At 50.7% G+C, this 17785-nt stretch overlaps 1 protein-coding gene across 1 annotated transcript in view; it reads left to right on the top strand.

Annotated features, from left to right (window-relative positions):
• The first annotated feature begins 1094 nt into the window (after positions 1-1094).
• LOC142988775 (MAGUK p55 subfamily member 7-like) overlaps positions 1095-17785 on the top strand; it is a 50679-nt gene continuing 33988 nt past the window's right edge. The window contains exons 1-6 of the mRNA XM_076138030.1: positions 1095-1133; positions 1478-1621; positions 4578-4709; positions 16409-16490; positions 16861-16946; positions 17311-17385. Of these exons, the coding sequence (XP_075994145.1) occupies positions 1095-1133; positions 1478-1621; positions 4578-4709; positions 16409-16490; positions 16861-16946; positions 17311-17385 (558 nt within the window). The remainder of the gene's footprint in view (positions 1134-1477; positions 1622-4577; positions 4710-16408; positions 16491-16860; positions 16947-17310; positions 17386-17785) is intronic.

Below are 17785 nucleotides of genomic sequence, written 5' to 3'. Positions count from 1 at the left end.
ATAAAGGGTCTGCAGCTTGACTCAGTGTGTGTGTGTGTGTGTGTGTGTGTGTGCTGGAGCCACAGACCCATCAGGCTGTTTGTGGGTGGCTCACACTGATTCCATTATTATAATGCTGTACACAAACCTCTCTCTCTCTCTCTCTCTCTCTTTCTCCCCCCCCCCCCCCCCCCCCCCCCCTCTCTCTCTCTCTCTCTCTCTCTCTCTCTCTCTCTCTCGGCCCAGGCTGCAGGCCCTTGTTAGCCAGACGCAGACAGTTGCAAAATAAATTTACACATTTTTATTTTCAAAGGCAGAACTCGGGCCATCCATCAGGGCCTGGAGGTCCGGCTGCCAGACAGGCCTGCCGGCAGTGAGACAGGCCTCTCTTTTAATGCTCTGTTGTCATGCTTGTTTGGGCTCTGCCAGAAACAACAGCTCAGCATGATGGCCTCTCCCACTACGACACACACACACGCACACACATGCACGCACACACACACACACACATATTCAATACCTCCTTCTTGTGTCAGACAGCAGGGGTCAGAGGTCAGATCATGATGAGGGTCTATATGAGTGTGGCAGCATCCATGCTCTGATTAGAAACGATTTCTGTTCAACCAGATCAAGAGAAGTTAGTCTGAATCAATACATAATGTTCTTAATGTAAGTATATGTAGTTCTTAAATAAGTACATTCATGTTTTAGAGGTCGGCCATATAGTTATACAGTCTCTCTCTCCCCCTCTCTCTCTCTCTCACACACACACGATGGACGCATAGACAGAAAGGTGTGAAGAAAGGAGGTCAAATATTACTGGGTTAACCCACATCGGTGTGTGTGTGTGTGTGTTTGTGTGTGTCCTCCTGAAGACAAATGGGTGGAATCTATCCCAGCCCTGCTCTCCTCCTCTGCTACGCAGGGACACGGTGAACTCCTCCGTCTCTGTCAGTGCCGGAGTGAAACGCTCCGGCAAACGATCGGCGAGCGTCGCCATAAAGCATGCGCCCGTGTCACAAAGGCCGCATTTATTATTTTAATTACGTTTACACTGAAGGTATTTGGCGTGGCAGCGGTCGATCCGTCAGCGCGCCGTCGTGCTCGTGAACGCCATGAATCACAGAGCTCAGCCACTTCCACAGCAGCGTGAGGTGAGGAGAGGTGAAGACCGGGGAGACGCAGCTCCTCGCAGCTCCACGTCTACACACCTTCTACACACACAAGCACACACACACACACACACACACAATCACACACGCTCTCCAATAAACCGTCCTCCTGGCTCATCCATCTGTTTCATCCATGGATGTCGCAGCAAGTAAAACAAAAGTCATCAGGCAGTTTAGTCTTCAGAGATAAAAGCCTCAGTGTTTCATCAAAGACAGCGGCGCTCTGTCAGAGAGAGGAAAGCAGATTTAAGAGCCCCTCCTCTGAATAATGTCTCATTCCTGTGTTTGGGTCTTTGTGTTTTGGCTCTGTGACTCTGTCCCAGTAGAGTCTGATCCACGCTCCTCCCACTCTGATGCCCATCACTCATCTGAGTCCGACTGATCAGCTGAAGCAGAGTCAGAGTCAGCTCCACGTTTACACGGGCGCCGTGTCGCTGAGCCTCATCTTTACTGAGGGCAGGCTTCATGGGGTTAATGAGGATGAGGGAGCGTGAGCCACATGAGGACGTCCATGTGGAGGGAGGGGCTTAGCTGCTGTCAGTCAATCTGTTTACAGACGTGTCATCCGTCACCTCAGTTTCATACAAATGTATACAGTGAAAGTTTAAATGTGCATGTAAACATTCTGACTGATGAGGTCTGTATTTCATTGTATTTTTTTTTTTTTATAGGTGGGATGTGGGTATTGGAGCTTTTCTCTCTTCTGTCTCTCTCTTGTGTCTCACTCCCCTGTCTCACTCCCCTCTCTCTCTCTCCCCTCTCTCTCTCTCTCCTCTCTCTCTCCCCCTTCTGTCTCACTCCTCCGTCTCACTCCAGGACAGTTGATCCCTCACCAGCCTGTCCGGTGTAAATCACAGGGCTGAAGGTGTAAACCACAAGCAGATGGCTGCAGCCTTTGAATGGCGTCTCTGTGTGATAGAAACTGTATCGCTCTTAATTATGGCTGAAATGATCCATTCCTCGTGTGGGGAAATAAATCAGGCATAAACTCTCCCTCCCTCTCTCTCTCTCTGCCTCTCTCTCTCTCTTTGCCTCTCTCTCTCTCTCTCTCTTTTCCTTTTCCTCTCTGTTTCTTGCCTTTGCTCTCATCCCAAACCTCTCTTCTGCAATTTGCACATGAAAAAGCAACTTCTGCACATATTATACCCCCCTCCCACACACACACACACACACACACACGCCCACCCCCCCAGAAAGACAAATATTGACTGTGATGAAAGTGCCAATTATGATGGCTGGCTGGTTTCTTCTAGTGTCTGTAAAGGTGAGGTATGCTGTTCCTGTGTGTGTGTGTGTGTGTGTGTTGTGAGCGCTGCGTGCTGAGGTGGGTTACCCAGAGAGTGGGTGGGCGTGAGTGTCATGTCCCAGCCGGCCTACAGCAGAGCCTCTGAGGCAGAACGCTCAGCGGGGTCCGACCCGGCCCGGGGAAATGAGTTCCACCGGCCAATCCGCTGTGTCGGCGGCTGAAAAACGAGCAGGCCAAGCGCCGGAGCCCGGGGCCTTAATGAGAGACTCACACCAGGAATGTACGCCTGGGTTTATTTAAACAGGTTCAGTGATCTGTTTTTCAAAGATCCCTATTATGCCTAATGAACACAAACACACGAGCCCAGAGAAGGTGGGATGCCTGGAAAACAAGGGTGGTTATGCTTCCCTTCATCTTTCTTTCCGTCTCTCTCACTCCGTCTCTTCCTGCTTTCTCTCTCTCTCTCTCTCTCTCTCTCTCTCTCTCTCTCCCCCTCTCCGCCCCGAGCCCAGCTGCAGGGCTGAGCCTGAGCAGGGACGGAGCTTTAGATTCGATTAGGTAGCTACCCCGCAAACGCCGAGGTCTGAGGTGCATCGGGTCAGGAGGAAAGCTTCCGTACCGTGTGTGTGTGTGTGTGTGTGTAACCTACAGAGGTACCTGTGTGGTTGTAGTTGTACTCGTGTGTGAACGGTCACCAGGCAGGACTTCTGCCATGTGCAATCTATTAGCATACAGCTGCTTTGGTACTTGGGAGAAAGTTTTTACAAGGAATTAGCTGTGGTTGTGTTACAGGTTGTTAGGCACAACCATGGGGGGGGGGGGGGGCAGAGTGCAGGCTGCCAGGGAGGAGAGAGGAGAGGAGAGAGGAGAGGAGGGGACAGGCACGGGTCAGGGTGGTGGACCTGTTGAATTCAGGTGAAACAGCAAAGGGAAGGTTAGTGGAGGAAAGGTTGAGGTGTGTCCACATGCTCCATAACACCTGGATCCTCCTGTGATGAAGACACTCCTACATCTCATCTTCCTCTCTCCAAACATCACATACGGGCCGCCATGCAATTGAATTCAGCACAAATTGAAGTTTGCTTCACAGACGTAGAGGATGAGAGCGTGACTGCTCTGCCTCAGTGTGCAGGAGGAGGAGGAAGATGGAGGAGTGAAGCTTGTAAACAAAGAAACTGGAAATGTTGTTATATTACTAATTAGCTTTGAGGTCTTAAAATAGATTAATAGTAAATGGATAGTAAAGCTCTGCATGCACACTTTCCATGCACACTGGGTCTGTGTGTGTGTGTGTGTGTGTGTGTGTCCCTGTGGATGGGGGCCATACAGCTTGCATTGTGTCTCCTCCTCTCATCTGCTCCCAGTTAGCAACATCTTGAACGCTGTATTGCAGCATGCTCCCATGTCATAAAACACACGGCTCCTCTTTTCACCATATCCTTCTCCCTGTCTCTCTCTCCTCCTTCTCTCTCTCTCTCTCTCTCTCTCTCTCTCCCTCTCTCCCTTCTTTCGTCTGGCATGTGGGGTGGAAGATGTTTTCCTCTCTCTCTCTCTCTCTCTCTCTCTCTCTCTCTCTCTCTCTCTCTCTCTCTCTGTCCCTCCCCTCCTCAACTACGGAAAAAGCAGAATGGCTCCAACCCCATCTTGGTCCGAACATTGAGTCGTTAAATAGTTTGAAGCATGAGCGTCTCAGTGGCATCATTCTTGTCGACTTCCCGTCTCTTTGTAAGTCTGCTTGCGAGCGTGTGAAATATCTGAGGGGGCTGAGAACTTCATTTCTTTTTGGGTCCGCCGTAGAACAGCGAGTGCGGAACATCGCTTCTTCCTTCACGAGACCCCCCCCGAGCGCTCGTTCTGTCCCCACCCATCCACGCGTAATCCCCTCTGAGCAGAGCTGCAGGGGGCGGGGGCGGCGGGCGGCGGGCGTCTTTAATCAGAGAGACGTATGGACCCAGAGAAACGGGCCTAATGGCAATTAACACACGGAGCTGGAAGCTTTGGAATCCATCAGGCGGCACTTTAGTCAGACACTCCCGATTCATAACCGTCCGCTCTCCAGTGTCTGTCTTTCCTCCGACCTGTTCAGAGAGTGAGAGACAGATTTAAGCTCTTAAAGGCACGGGACACTCTTGTTAAGGATCTCACCTGCCCTCTGTCTTCTGTCCTCCTCTCTTCTCCAGAGCCTCCTGTCCGTCCACGACACGGTGGCCCAGAAGAACTACGACCCTGAACTACCTCCGCTACCCGACGACATCTTCGACGACGAGGATTCGGTCAAGATCATACGACTGGTGAAGAACAAGGAGCCTCTAGTAAGTCCGCTAGCATGCCGTGAGCTTGAGTTTGAGCTCTTACATCGACTAACTCTTCATATTACAGGCTTGGTTCGATACTTTCTCCTCACCTTATTGCCCCGATACAGCAGCATTCACTCTAGCGCTACGTCTGAGGTATCCTCCGACGCTTGTGGGATTCTAACCCGCAACCTTGAGCTTGTAAGCGCAGCACAAACCGACCACAATTGCCCAGCACTTGGCCATGAGTATTTTCAGCCAGTCTAGGCCGGGTGTCTGCGCACGGCTTCCTTTCTATCCTGGTCAGTGTGTTTGTGCTTTCATTGCTAACATGCGTTTTCACAGACGCTCTCTCCCAGACGTCAACAAGCGGCCCAGCGGCGGCAGCAGCAGCAGCAGCAGCACCCGTCTGTCTCACCCTCAGGCCCCATTTGTGTGGGACCCAAACATCTTGGCCGGCGCGTCTGGTTTTCCCTCCGCCCCTCGACATCCTGGGCGTCGTGTTTGCGTCGTTTGATGGCTGCCATACCGAGCATTCCCCCGTTAGTCAGCCAGACCTCTTTACATTCAGGAAACTACAGCTTTGTAACCCCGTAAAGCCACGAAGGTGCAGATTTACACATGCCTCCTCTTCCGGTTGTGCCTTTGTTGTGATCGCTCATTTTGAAGCCGGGGCACCTTTAGACCAGCGTCGGTATTCCCGGAACACGTAAACACTCTGTTGCTGCTCCCGTCCTCCGTGACCTGTCGGAGACCTCTGTCTGTCATTATGCCACTTTGTTGTGTGCTGAGGCCCCACCCATCTTTGATCTGTGCTGGACATGTCCTGGCCCCGCTTGTCTCTATTTTCACTTTGTGGTTTTTCACCCCGACCGCCATCTTGGCTCCAGGCCGGCGCACTCCTCTCACCGCACCACAGGGAAACCAGAACACACCTAAGCCATTTTTGGGTTCGTGCCTTTTGCATGTTGCGTAGAGCGGCTGAGTGCAATAATGTGGCTTAGAGGAATTCTTGCTCTCTCTCTCTCTCTCTCTCCCTCTCTCTCTCTCTCTCTCTCTCCCTCTCTCTCCCTCCCTCTCTCTCCCCCGCTCTCTCTCTCTCACAACACACATTGTCGCGGGCGCTTCCTGCTCCGGCCTCTCCTGAGTCTGATGTTGGATCACATTCCATGAAACCATATTGTGATTTACACTCGGCCCAGTCAGCTTCATCATCCTGCTCGTGTTATTCCATTACACAATCTTTACTCTTTTTCTCCTCCTCTAAGTGATTTGGCTTCCAGGAACATCTGAAACACACATTTATGATGTGTGATGTCGTGCATTATGGCACTTTATTGAAGGTGTCGGTTATGTAGAGTGTACTTTCGTAGCGCTGTAGCGGCTCTGGTTGAGCTTGTAGGTCAGGGGTGCAAAGTGATCGGAGCGTATTGATTGCATGTTAAAGGAGGTTTGCGGTGCTGCTCTGCCCGGGGTCACGGTGAGGTCAACTTAGAAACGCTCCCTGGAAATGGCATCTGTGAATTATTTGCCCCGGCCGCAGACTTTAATAAAGAGCAGAACATCAGGGTCTGTTACTGATGAAAGTCTGAGTGCAGGCGTGGAGCGAGGGAGGGAGCGAGCGGGCGTGGAGCGGGCGTGTGGGCGTGGCTCTGTTATCTGACAGGAGGAGGTCTCTGTGCGGCTGCACTCAAAACAAAACAACAAATACCAAAGGGCTGCTATTATGGCTGCGAGCCATCTCAGAAATGTCTGACGCTGCTATACTGGTGCTGTGGGCGCACAGAGAGAAGAGGAAGTCGACGCACCTTGGAAGATTACAAGGAGCGACCGGGCTCCGGCCTGTTTGTGGTCCAGCGCGGTTGGAACTCTGTTTACCTCAAAGGCTGAATGGATGTTTACATCTTTCACCATCCTGTTTGCACACACACACACACACACACACACACACACACACACACACACACTGTGAGCCCATAAGACTCTAAACTGTTCAGTTCAGATTACTTAATGACTGTAAAACGGTTTGTTCTTCAGACACTTTAACTCTACAGCTTCTGCATTTATGACCTCTGACCTTTGGGAATGGCTGGCAATGTCATCCTGCGTGAAGGAAAACTGATAATAATATACGTTTAGACAATTGACATGGAATAAGCGGGCAGCAGGTCAGCTCCAGATCGCCATGGTGACGTCACAGCCATGACACGTCCCTGTGCTCGTGTACGCCGCTCACTCAGCGCTGCACCTAATTGATTTGGATGAGCCGTTTAACTCACAGTTTCATATAATCAGCCTGAAAGTCTCAACCTTGACTTCGTCCCCACATCGTTACAGCCCGACTGATTCATACAGAACTTCCTTCAGGTTTCACGTCTCTCCTTTCTTTCCTCTCCCCTCTGTTTCTCCTCCCTTCCCCTCGGAGGCTTCTGGGACTCTGCTGTTGTTAGCACGCAGTCCCAATCCAGAGTTCATTAAGATAATTGTGATTAGTTGATTAGACGGAGCCGTATTCAGTAGCTCTGATTAATTGCGCTCATTTCTCCCAGCGTGACCTCATCCCACTTTGCAGGCGAAACTCCTCCCCCTTTTCTGTTGCATTCCCTCCTCTCCTTCTGTCCCCACAAACAAACTGATGGTTGGGCCCTGGCTATAAACTGGAGTGTTTTATCTTGGTGATAAAGTTCCAAGAGCCGGATGTTTGAGAATAGACAGGAAAAGTAGGAATTCTAAAAAATGTCCACCTATAAAAGTCCTATAATCGGTCTTGTTGTTGTTTCTTAAATGTTCAGAAATCGATTGATTGATCTGTAGTGTAGAGATATACTATATTATATTTAGGTAACATTCCTCTCTCCCCTCCATGCAGTGCTATTTTCTGCCACAAGGCTTTGAACATTAACCGTTTAAGGCCACCACATCCTCCCAAACCATCCTGGAAAAAAAGACTCTGCACAATAAAACACACGCAGCAGCAGAGCAAGCCTGAGAAGCCACAATTGCTCGGGGTGACCATCGGTATGATGTGAGAACATTAGAGGCTAACAAGCCGCTGTGGTGGGCTCTGCTCTTCTCATCTGGATGTTCCTGAAGCGCCGTGACGCAGATGTAAATAGCAGACCGGTGATGCTCGCTGCGTGTTCCTCGTGAAAAACTCCCGATCTAGATAAGGGGGGCGCGAAAAGAAGAAGTTTAAGAACGGCTGTCATAAAGCATTACAGTATGGTTTAAGTACAGGAGTGATTTGCTCTCTGCCCCGGAATTCTGAAGCTGGAGCACCTTCCCACATTCCTACAGTGCCTTTGTTCACAGAATAGAGTCGCAACTGTGACTCTCCTCCTCCGTTCTTCCATCCCTGGTTGTTCAGGATCAATGTTGGCCAGAAGAATCTGCAGCCAGGAATGTGACAAGATCAAAGTCAGGCTCTCTCACTCCCCTCTCTCTCTCTCTCTCTCTCCCTCTCTCTCTCTCTCTCATCTGTGTTGATGCACATTGAGGATTGGTTTCTGCATTATGACCGAGTGCCTGGGTGCAAATAAATGGAAAGTGTAACAGCCGAGGGTTCTGTGCCATCCGGTCCTGCCTGGCTCTGCCCGGCACCAGTCAGTCCTGATCTGCCACCAGCGGGAACGACCGCAACCAGCCACGAGTTTCAACCAAGATATCCGAGGAAAACGGCCACAAATATCTTCGGTCTGACTCTCGGAGCGGCTGCAGATGATTGACGGCAGACGCTGGGTTTGGGTAATTGTGATGAGCCGGGATCAAATTTGTTTGTGACAACTTCCCGTCATTCACCAGAGCTGCTCATCACATTTAGTTTTCCATGAATGGCAGGCTGCGGAATGTGCTGCTGGCAGTTTGACATGCCTTTGCTTTTCTCATCTATGGCAGCGGGCCTCCGCTCCTCTCTGACACAATTAGGACACTTGGCTCCTGACGGCTCCGAGCCCGTTTGTCTGGAAGCTTCCACATGTGCGTGCAGTCACGCCGCAATTTCCTCTGATTTCCTCTTTGGAATCTAAATATCATTAGAGTTATTACATGGTTAGATTCTGCTCATATAAATGTATACAAAAGCATATTTGTTTACACGGCGAATAAAGCCGGAGTGCGGCTGAAAACCACGGCAAGACGTTTTTGATTGAGACAGCGATCAGGGAAGCCTCCTGATAGATCTCTGTGGTTTAGGAACGAGACTCCACTATTGTCTGTTGACATCAGAATGAGGAAAGCTAAAGGAAAAGTAATGACTCTGGCTGGGGATTAATGGAGCAGCTAATGAGATTAGAGCGGACAGCACACATGTTAGTGTTTTGCAGATAGACGCTCGTGCTTTAAAAGCAATACATCTTTCACTTGATGGATTAGGCTGCAGTGTCCTGGGAGCTCTGCAGAGGAAGATTGAGCACCGTGTTCTGAAACAGCAGGACAAGTGGAGAGCACTTGTAGTGTTTACCAGCTCGCTGCTCCGTGCCGGGGCCTGCGTGTGTGTGTCTGTTGGTTTGTGTGTGGACGTGCGTTTGGGTGCACTCGAGTTTGGATTCTTGTGTGTGTGCTTGGATGTTTACGCTGTGAGTGCGTGGTTACATCTGTCTGCCTCCCTGTGGAAGCATGAAGTCAGACTGGATCCAGCTCAGACTCAACATATACATTATCTGTGTAAACAAAATAAAATGTTAAACCGCATGACAGAGAGGATTTACAGGTTTATGTGAATTAAAGCTCATAACTCCAGACTGTGCAGTGAGGAGCAGAGTGTCACTGGGCAAATGGAGGGTAGTTACTGTCCTTACCCAGTCGAGTATCAAGCACCCAGAAATATGCAATGAACAGAGAAGAGGACGAGGCTGCTTGGCTTTGAGTTTGTGTTCCTGACATCCTGATATAAAGAGTTGTTTACTTTAATTCGTTTTTTTAGTTTTAGCTTTGTTTTCATTTAATTCTCGTCTGCTGCATCCAGACATAATCAATCAATACAATCCTCATTGTGAATGTCGCAGTTTTATTGGTCTCCTGAAAAGAAATGAAGGATGTATTATATGCGATACTGACTGTCAGATCGATCTCAGCTGAGCAGAAAACATGCAGACGGTGCTGAAGGGGTTAATGCAGTGTAATCAGCCACACAGTTTGAGAACCGTCAGTCACGATTCAACATTCTCTTCTCTCCCAGTCACACGCCTCTCGCAGCCTCTTGAGCTGTCCATGTGAAAACACACGCCGCTTCCAAAACCACATCTGAGGCGTTCCTGCTTTTCCCACTTTCCCACTTTCTAATCTCACGCGTCTCTTAAATGAAACATCTTCCTGCCATCAGCTGCCATCACAAACGTGGACACACATCCTCGGCTCTCCCCAGAGACTTTCGCCTGCTCAATGCTCTCATTGTTGCCCGTCGGGCCGCGTCGCTCCTCCGCCGCCCGGCGCTCCCGTCCAGTTTGGAAATGAGAAGTGACATGTGAAAGTGCTGCAGCGACAGGGGAAACTCTACAAACAACCCCGGAGCAGAGATGGACCCAACTCTGTGATACAACTGTCTCTTTGTAAGTGCTCATACAGTGCACACACACACACACACACACACACACACACACACACACACACTCATACAGTACATAATGAGTAACTATTTGGCAGGATGCAGCATGTAGCAGTGAGATGGCGAATCCACGCAGTCTACAGTACATGGTGATTCATGAAGACAGTATGGAAACAAACACACACACACACACACACACACACACACACAGACACTTGGGCAGAGCCACGTATAGCCGCACTCACACCTGTCTAAAGTACTGAGGTGGGCAGCTAAGTGTGTTTTCATAGCGAGTGGGTAATGACTTGCACTAACATTAAGGTTTTAAAGAGGAGGAGGAGGAGGAGGAGGAAGGAGGGGGTAGAGGAAGACGAATGAAGGTAACCTGTCCCGTCCCAGGGCCTTCTGCATTACATTACCTGGCAGCGTCTCCTGGAATCTCCCCCCCCCCCCCCATAATTATCATGATAATGACCTGCAATTTTCCTTTTTCTCAGTCTACTTGTTAATTACGCCTGCGGGGTCAAGACCGGGGTTAAGGAAATAAAAGAGGAAACTGGAGCCTGGTTTAGTGGAAGAGGGAGAGTGGGAATGAGGGGGGGGGGGGGGGGGGGGGGGGGGGGGGGTGGTGAGTAGCTTTTATTAGTTGCAGTCACAAGTGATTTAATAAAACAGGTGGAAAGGCAGCAGCAGGTCAACCAGAGGTGACGGCCTGCTGCTGCTGCTGCTGCTCTGTTAGCAGCTCCAAAAATGATTTGACATAAAACGTTCCTCTTATTGTTCTCTGGCTATTCTCTCTGCCTGTGATTTACTCTCTCTCACTCTCGCTCTCGCTCTCACTCTCACTCTCACTCTCACTCTCACTCTCTGTCTCTGTCTCTCTTTCTGACACTATCTCTCTACCTCTCTCTTTCTCTCTCTCTCTCTCTCTCTCTCTCTCTCTCCCCCCCTCTCACTCTCTCTCTCTCCCCCCCTCTCACTCTCTCTCTCTCTGTCTCTCTCTCTCTCTATCTTTCTGTCTCTATATTTCAGTCTCACTCACTCTCTCTCTCCGTCTCTCTCTGTCTCTCTGTCTCTCTCTCACTCTCCCTCTCTCTCTCTCTCTCTGTGTCTCTCTCTCTCTCTCTCTCTCTCTCTCTCTCTCTCTCTCTCCTCCTCTACCCTCCTTTCTTTGACGGACAGCTTTCATCCAAGCTCTCCCTCCCTCTTCACAGCCCGGTCTTCAGCTGTACAGGTGAGCGTCTCACTCTCTGGACGTTCAGATCAGGACTGACCGAGCTGGTTCTTGCACCGTGTCACACAGTGAAGGAGCGCTGTGTGTGTGTGTGTGTTATTGTGTGAGGCAGGTTGTAAGCACTCATATTTATGTTTGGCCCGGTCCTGTGTGTTTATGTTCTGAGGCTCAGTGCCACGAGAGTGAGGTCAGACGGAGTGACACAGATCTGATTGTGTTTTAATGTCCGGCAGGTTCCTTCCCACCTCAGGTTTTCATTTTTCCACGGTTGACATCTGGTGTGAACGACGCTCGCATGTGTTTCCACTGCGCTCGTATTTATCCCTCAGACTAACCAACACGCCGGTCAACACGGCGTCGGGTGAGAGTTTATTGTCGCCGTTACACTTTGCTGTTAAGTGACATTGTGTCAAAACACGTCAGCCGGGCCGCTCCGGCTGCTCTGGCTCGCGTTTGTTTTCACTTTTCACTGGCAATTTGGTGGGAGAGCTAGCGTTTGTCAAATGGCGGCGGCTCACAGTGGTCATCGCACGGCCAGGGCGCCATTGTTTTCCCTCACTGATGCTGGAACGCTGAGGCGGTGTGGGTTTGGGACATTGTGCCCTCAGCATCCTTCTGTTCCACTGTGCTGCTGTTTACTGTACAGGACACACACACACACACACACACACACACACACACACACACACACACACACACACGCACATCGCCCCAATCACCCGGTCTATAGGAGCCTTTAGTGTGGCTTCCATTACGCCGTGTGTTCTCCAGAGCATCCAGGCATCAGGAGGTGTGACCGCCGCCCGAGCGTCGCTCCGGTCGCACAGCGGAGACTAAACTGTTGCATTCTGGGTCGGCCCAACAAAAACAATCCGAGGCATTTACTGTGTCAGGAGCGGCGCTGGTAGCAGGCGCAGCATATGGAGCTGATCACTTCCAGTCGGCCAGGCTTCAGATTGCCTTCAGTGCACACACACACACACACACACACACACACACACTAATTGACCACAGCAAGAAGAAGAAGCTCCTCGGGCCAAGATGCCCCGTCTCTTCTTTTTCTGTCTCTCTCTCATTTAGAGTGTTTTTGTATTTATGTGCATGTTGTTTTCCCTCCAACATTTAACTTTAGTAAATCTCTGCTCGTTTCACTTGAGTCTGTTTTTAGACGTATTTTGAGGCCATTATTTGGGGCAGCGGAGGGAAGAAAGTGTCCCTAAACAACTTTAAACATGTGTTTTCACCCTCTGTGTGCACACTAAGCTATCTTTTTCCATGAGAACAGTGGGGTTGAGCCACTTGATGGTTAAGTGGTGCCTTGTCTCTAATTACTAACATAGCCTAGCTCATTCATCAGGCTTAGTGATTGTCCAGCATCAATCATCCAGTCTTTTGAGGTTTCTCTCAGCCTGCTTGGCCTGACTTCAGGTGGAGAGCCGTAGAAACACACACACACACACACACACACGCAGACACAGACGCACCTTCACAGGGTGCCGCTCATGCGTGCGTGCGTGCGTGTGCTCTGACATGCGTAGGTACTCCCCCCTTTCTGACTTCCTGCGCTGCTTCCATGCACGAGGTAAAGTCTGAAATGGGTTCCATGTGAAAGCAGGCGTTGATGGCTGATGTGTAAACCCGGCCGTCAGTCGGTGCTTAACCCCGAGCTGTGGCGGCAGGGAGCCCGTGTTGGCGCTGGTGGATCTTTACCTATATTGGCCTCTTTGTGATGTTCGTCCCCACGTCTACACGCAGAGCTTATTTATCTTCTTACTTCTCTATTTATATATTTACTTAGCAAAGCGGAGATTGCGCTCATTAGTGGCCTTGCATGAAGGGAGCCTGATGATAGGACCCAGAGAGCAACAAGGCACAGGGGGGGGACTCTGAGTTCAGGAGGTTGAATGTGTGTGTGTTTGCCCCCCCACTGCTTAGATGCCATTTGTCAGGGCTCCAGGAGAGGCCGGCGTGTCCCCGGAGGGTAAAGGAAACCAGGGAAAGGGAAAGACAAGACAGATTGTAAAGAAGGCAGTGAGGAAAAAACACAACAAACCTTAGGAACCATTTGATGAGGAGTCGGCCCGACACCTGTGTAGAGACCCGGACCACCAGAGACAACAAGAGGATCAGATACCTGCTGAACACACTGGGACCACAGAACGCCGGGCCTGCATATCATCTGCTAAAGACCGGAGTTAGGCCTCAGAAATGGCGCAGGAATCCTCCTATTTACCTTGTGAGGTATTTTGCTGAGTCATAATCATACCTCTGTTAGGACGAGTCCATAAATCAGTCAGTGGGACCAAATGTTTGACTGTTTGAGTTTGGCCCGGTGCTCTGGATATGCTCAGTGGTACTACAAGACTCTTTCTTGTAAGTTCCTTGAGTGAGTGACCCGCCCTTTTACTCAACAAGTCATTGGCGTTCTTACACCGGCATTCTTTAAATGCCAGAAACACTTGACGCTGCGTTGGAAACGTTGGGTTTGCTCAGCGTGATAAGCCCCGTTTCTCTCTTGTTTCAGGAGGAACATGTATGTTAAAGCGGACTTAAGGCTGTAGGACGTGTTGAAGTTGTTTGAGATAGATGTCAAACCTGTTAAGACCTTATTTCCTGTAAAGGGGGTTTCTCCTGAAAGCACCTTAGTCCTTGGACACGTGTTGCTCCCCGTCCACATTCAATCCTCCTATATTTTCCTTTCCTTTCCTTTCCTGTCTCTCCTTCTCCATGTTATCCTCACTAATCTAGTCACTCACTCACAAACACGCTGACCTGCTCCCCTCTCCTCTTTGTCAGTCCTCTTGTCAGTCTTGACTCTCTTCTGGTGTTCCACTTACCCTCTCGTCCAGCCTTTTCCTTGCCAGCGGAGCTTTCGGCCTCTCCGGGCCTCTCTTATCAGACGGAGCTCATTTGGCTACCGTACCAGCGCTGAGTTCAGACTGGGGCTTGCCAGAATATGAGGGGAGGTTTCCTCTCTCTCTCTCTCTCTCTCTCTCTCGCTCCATAAATCCCTTACTCCCTGGCTGCCGGCTTGGCGGGCCTACGTGGGCCCATCACGTCGGGGGGCAGTAGGTCAGATGAGAATTTAAAAGCTTAAAAATTGCCTACGGCTTCAAATAGCTCCGAGCGCCGCGTTAGTGAGGTGGAAAAGGAAAACCAGCGCGGCCAAATTGAGTTTCACGGATTGCAGCAGGGTGTTGTTCTTCTGGTGTGGAAACGCGTGCGGCACGACGGGGCGAACGGGGATAAAGCAGCCCGTTCACCGCCCCAAAGGCCGGCCGGCTCCACGACCCGACGCAGACGCCGTTGCTACTATATAACCACCAACGCCACTTACAATAGAACTCGGAGAAAGCGGCGTTTCTTAATGGCGTCTGCGTCTCAACATGTGATGGAAACCACGTGTGCCAAAACAGCGGTGATTTGGGTAAACATCACATCTAGAGCAGGTTCCATAGATGGCTGGAGACGTGTGTGTGTGTGTGTGTGTGTGTCTGCAGGGTTTGCGCAGACAGCTCATTGTCATTCCAGTAAACGACACAGACTCCAGGTCCAAGGCTGGTCTCTCTCTCTCTCTCTCTCTCTCTCTCTCTCTCTGTGCTGCTTGGTTAGCCTCCATCCTGCCACCAGGGAGCCCAGGGGAGACAATAAAAACATCCATCACATCATTGGTCATCAGCCAGCTAGAGAAAGGAGGGTGAGACAGGAGGAGGGGAGAAAGTTAATAACCATATGTCTGAATGCTCCTGTGAGGTTTGTGCAGACGCCCCATCTCACCCTTTTGTCTGTCACATGTATTCTCTTCACACATAGCTCTGTATTCTTTCAGACGTGCCCGTAAAAAGCTTTTTCTGTCCGTCTGGGGGCCGTTGCATCACAGACGACTGCTTTAAGTCACAGCGAGGGGCTCCTACGGAACCCTGACACCGGGGTCCGAGGGAGCCTTCTCCCGTTCCTGACCCGCTCGGCTGATTGGCCTCCTGCTGCTGCTGCTGTGACTCGGGTTCCTCTCATTATCCCAATTATCCAGTTACATTTGGAAGCCCTCACACTGTCCCATCCCGATGTCTCTCTCTCTCTCTCTCTCTCTCCCTTTATCTCCCCCACACCCCAAAGGCCTTGAGGAAACCATTATTTAGGAGGAAAACCATTAAATGTGAAAAGGTGGTTAACACAGCCGGCGTGATGAGCAAATAGAGCTGCAAAGTGGCACGGAGCAGAGGCTTCTTTGGCGTCTGAGCGGCCGCAGCCTTTGATATCTTCCTCCGTCCCGTTGTGGCGGCGCGCAGAGGAACTTTAGGCCCATCGGAGGAAAGTTACACGAGCCGGAGCGGCGCGACACACGGCCAGCTGTTGTCGGCGGTCTACAATGAGTTAGGACGGCTGAAATAAAGCACGGCTACTGAGGAGTGTGAGGAGTGTGAGGAGTGTGAGCGGGGCTCCGGGCCGGCTCCGTCTCTAGCAGAAATGAAAACAGTCTTTGGGGCCTGATGGGAATCGCAGGTGGGAGCGGGTGGAGGGATGAGCTGCAGCCACGACAAACTATGTGTTGACTGGACGACACATCTGTCTGGCTCCGGCCCAGCGACCCGGAGCTCAGACGGCTCCACATGTTGGATCGCAATTTGCTGTCCTGGTCGATCTTACAGCCCAGCCAGACTGGTGCCGGCACAGTGTTAGAGGGAGGGTGTGTGACAGCTCAGTGGCCATTAAGTCTGTTGTTTTATCGCTAAGTAAAAGGCTATTTGGGTTTTCTGCTATATGCATCACTGCTGAACACTATCGCTGTGTGTGTGTGTGTGTGTGTGTGTGTGGCTGTGTGGAGGGTGGAGGTGCATCTGCTGTTGCCTATCACCTTCTTTTATAAATACATTAACCCCCCCCCAACGACAACTATACCTGACCTTCTTCTCCTTCTCTTCTTCCTCCTCTGTGTTGCAGGGAGCAACGATAAGTTGCGACGAGAAGACGGGCGCCATCATCGTGGCACGGATCATGAGAGGAGGAGCGGCCGACAGAAGCGGTCAGTCTGCGTCTCTTTGTGTGTTTACGTGTTTGTGTCTGCCACGGTGTGTGTGTGTGTGTGTGTGTGTGTGTGTGTGTGTGTGTAAGCAAGCCTGCAGCCTGGAACCAAACGGGAACAATGGCCTGTGCTGGATCCTCCTGACTGAGTATTTATATTTCACGAGCTTCATTCTTTTCCGACCGCCATGACAGTAAATATTAATCTGCTCTCTTCCCACAAACCCTGGAGAGGAAGCTGGAGAGGAGCGGGGCTGGAGTTCTACAGTCCAGTTTCCTTCTACCGGTGTTTAGATACGACAAAAGAATACAAAAGTGCTGCAGAACATGCAAATGTAATCGCTCCAATGTGACTTGTGTGTTTGTGTTAGGACTGATTCATGTTGGAGACCAACTGAAGGAGGTCAACGGGATTCCTGTGGATGACAAGAAACCAGAGGAAGTCATCCGGATTCTGGTAGGCCTCAGTTCTGTGTGTGTGTGTGTGTGTGTGTGTGTGTGTGTGTGTGTGTTGTTTGTGATGGCTCACATCCTCCTGAAATAATCCCAATCCCAGATCCAAACCCTCCCCTACACACACTTCCTCCCCCAAGCAGAGTCGGCCGTTCCTAACCGCCCCTCCATTATAGAAGTATAAAGTGTTTTGACCTTGTGTGTGTGTGTGTGTGTGTGTGTGTGTGTGTGTTGAGGTGCTTTCCATTTGGATCTTTGTGAAGGGTTCGCAGGCCAGATGTTTGTGTTTCCCTTGCGCTCCATCTGCCCTTGCACCCCGGCTTTACCCTGACATGTCGTACCTATCTTGTGTTCCTCCCACATCCCAGGCTCAGTCACAGGGGGCCATCACCTTTAAAGTCGTCCCCGGGGCCAAGGAGGATCTGCCAGCCAAGGACTTCAAGGTACCGCCACTCCTGCTGCACACAGAGAATAAAGAGACCTGGACCGCTCTGATCTGACTGTAGTTTATCTGTATGAACACTCACACACACACACACACACACACACACAGGGAGAACGTGATCTACAGTTTGTAAACAGGAGGTAATCCAGTTAGCATGCGTAGCTCTGACTGTGGCTCGGTGTTCATGCCGTCACCGAGGTGTTGATTTAACTTTCCCTCCGCTTCCATCCGTCTGAAGCAGACAGTCTGGATCCTCTCACTGCTGTTAATCTCCGGGGGTCAAAGTACAAAGCAGTAAATCCTTAATGAAGCCCACCCTAAGTGTTCAAGTCAGGACAGGGTGGGCCACTTCATCCTTTGTCATCGTGCGACGGCTCAGCCTGTCTGGACGTTTAAGG

The sequence above is a fragment of the Genypterus blacodes genome, unplaced genomic scaffold (genome assembly GCF_046128005.1).
Source record: "Genypterus blacodes isolate CSIRO-AG114 ecotype Tasmania unplaced genomic scaffold, CSIRO-AGI_Gbla_v1 ptg000348l_1, whole genome shotgun sequence".
NCBI lineage: Eukaryota > Metazoa > Chordata > Actinopteri > Ophidiiformes > Ophidiidae > Genypterus > Genypterus blacodes.
This window is presented reverse-complemented; position numbering and strand designations above follow the sequence as displayed.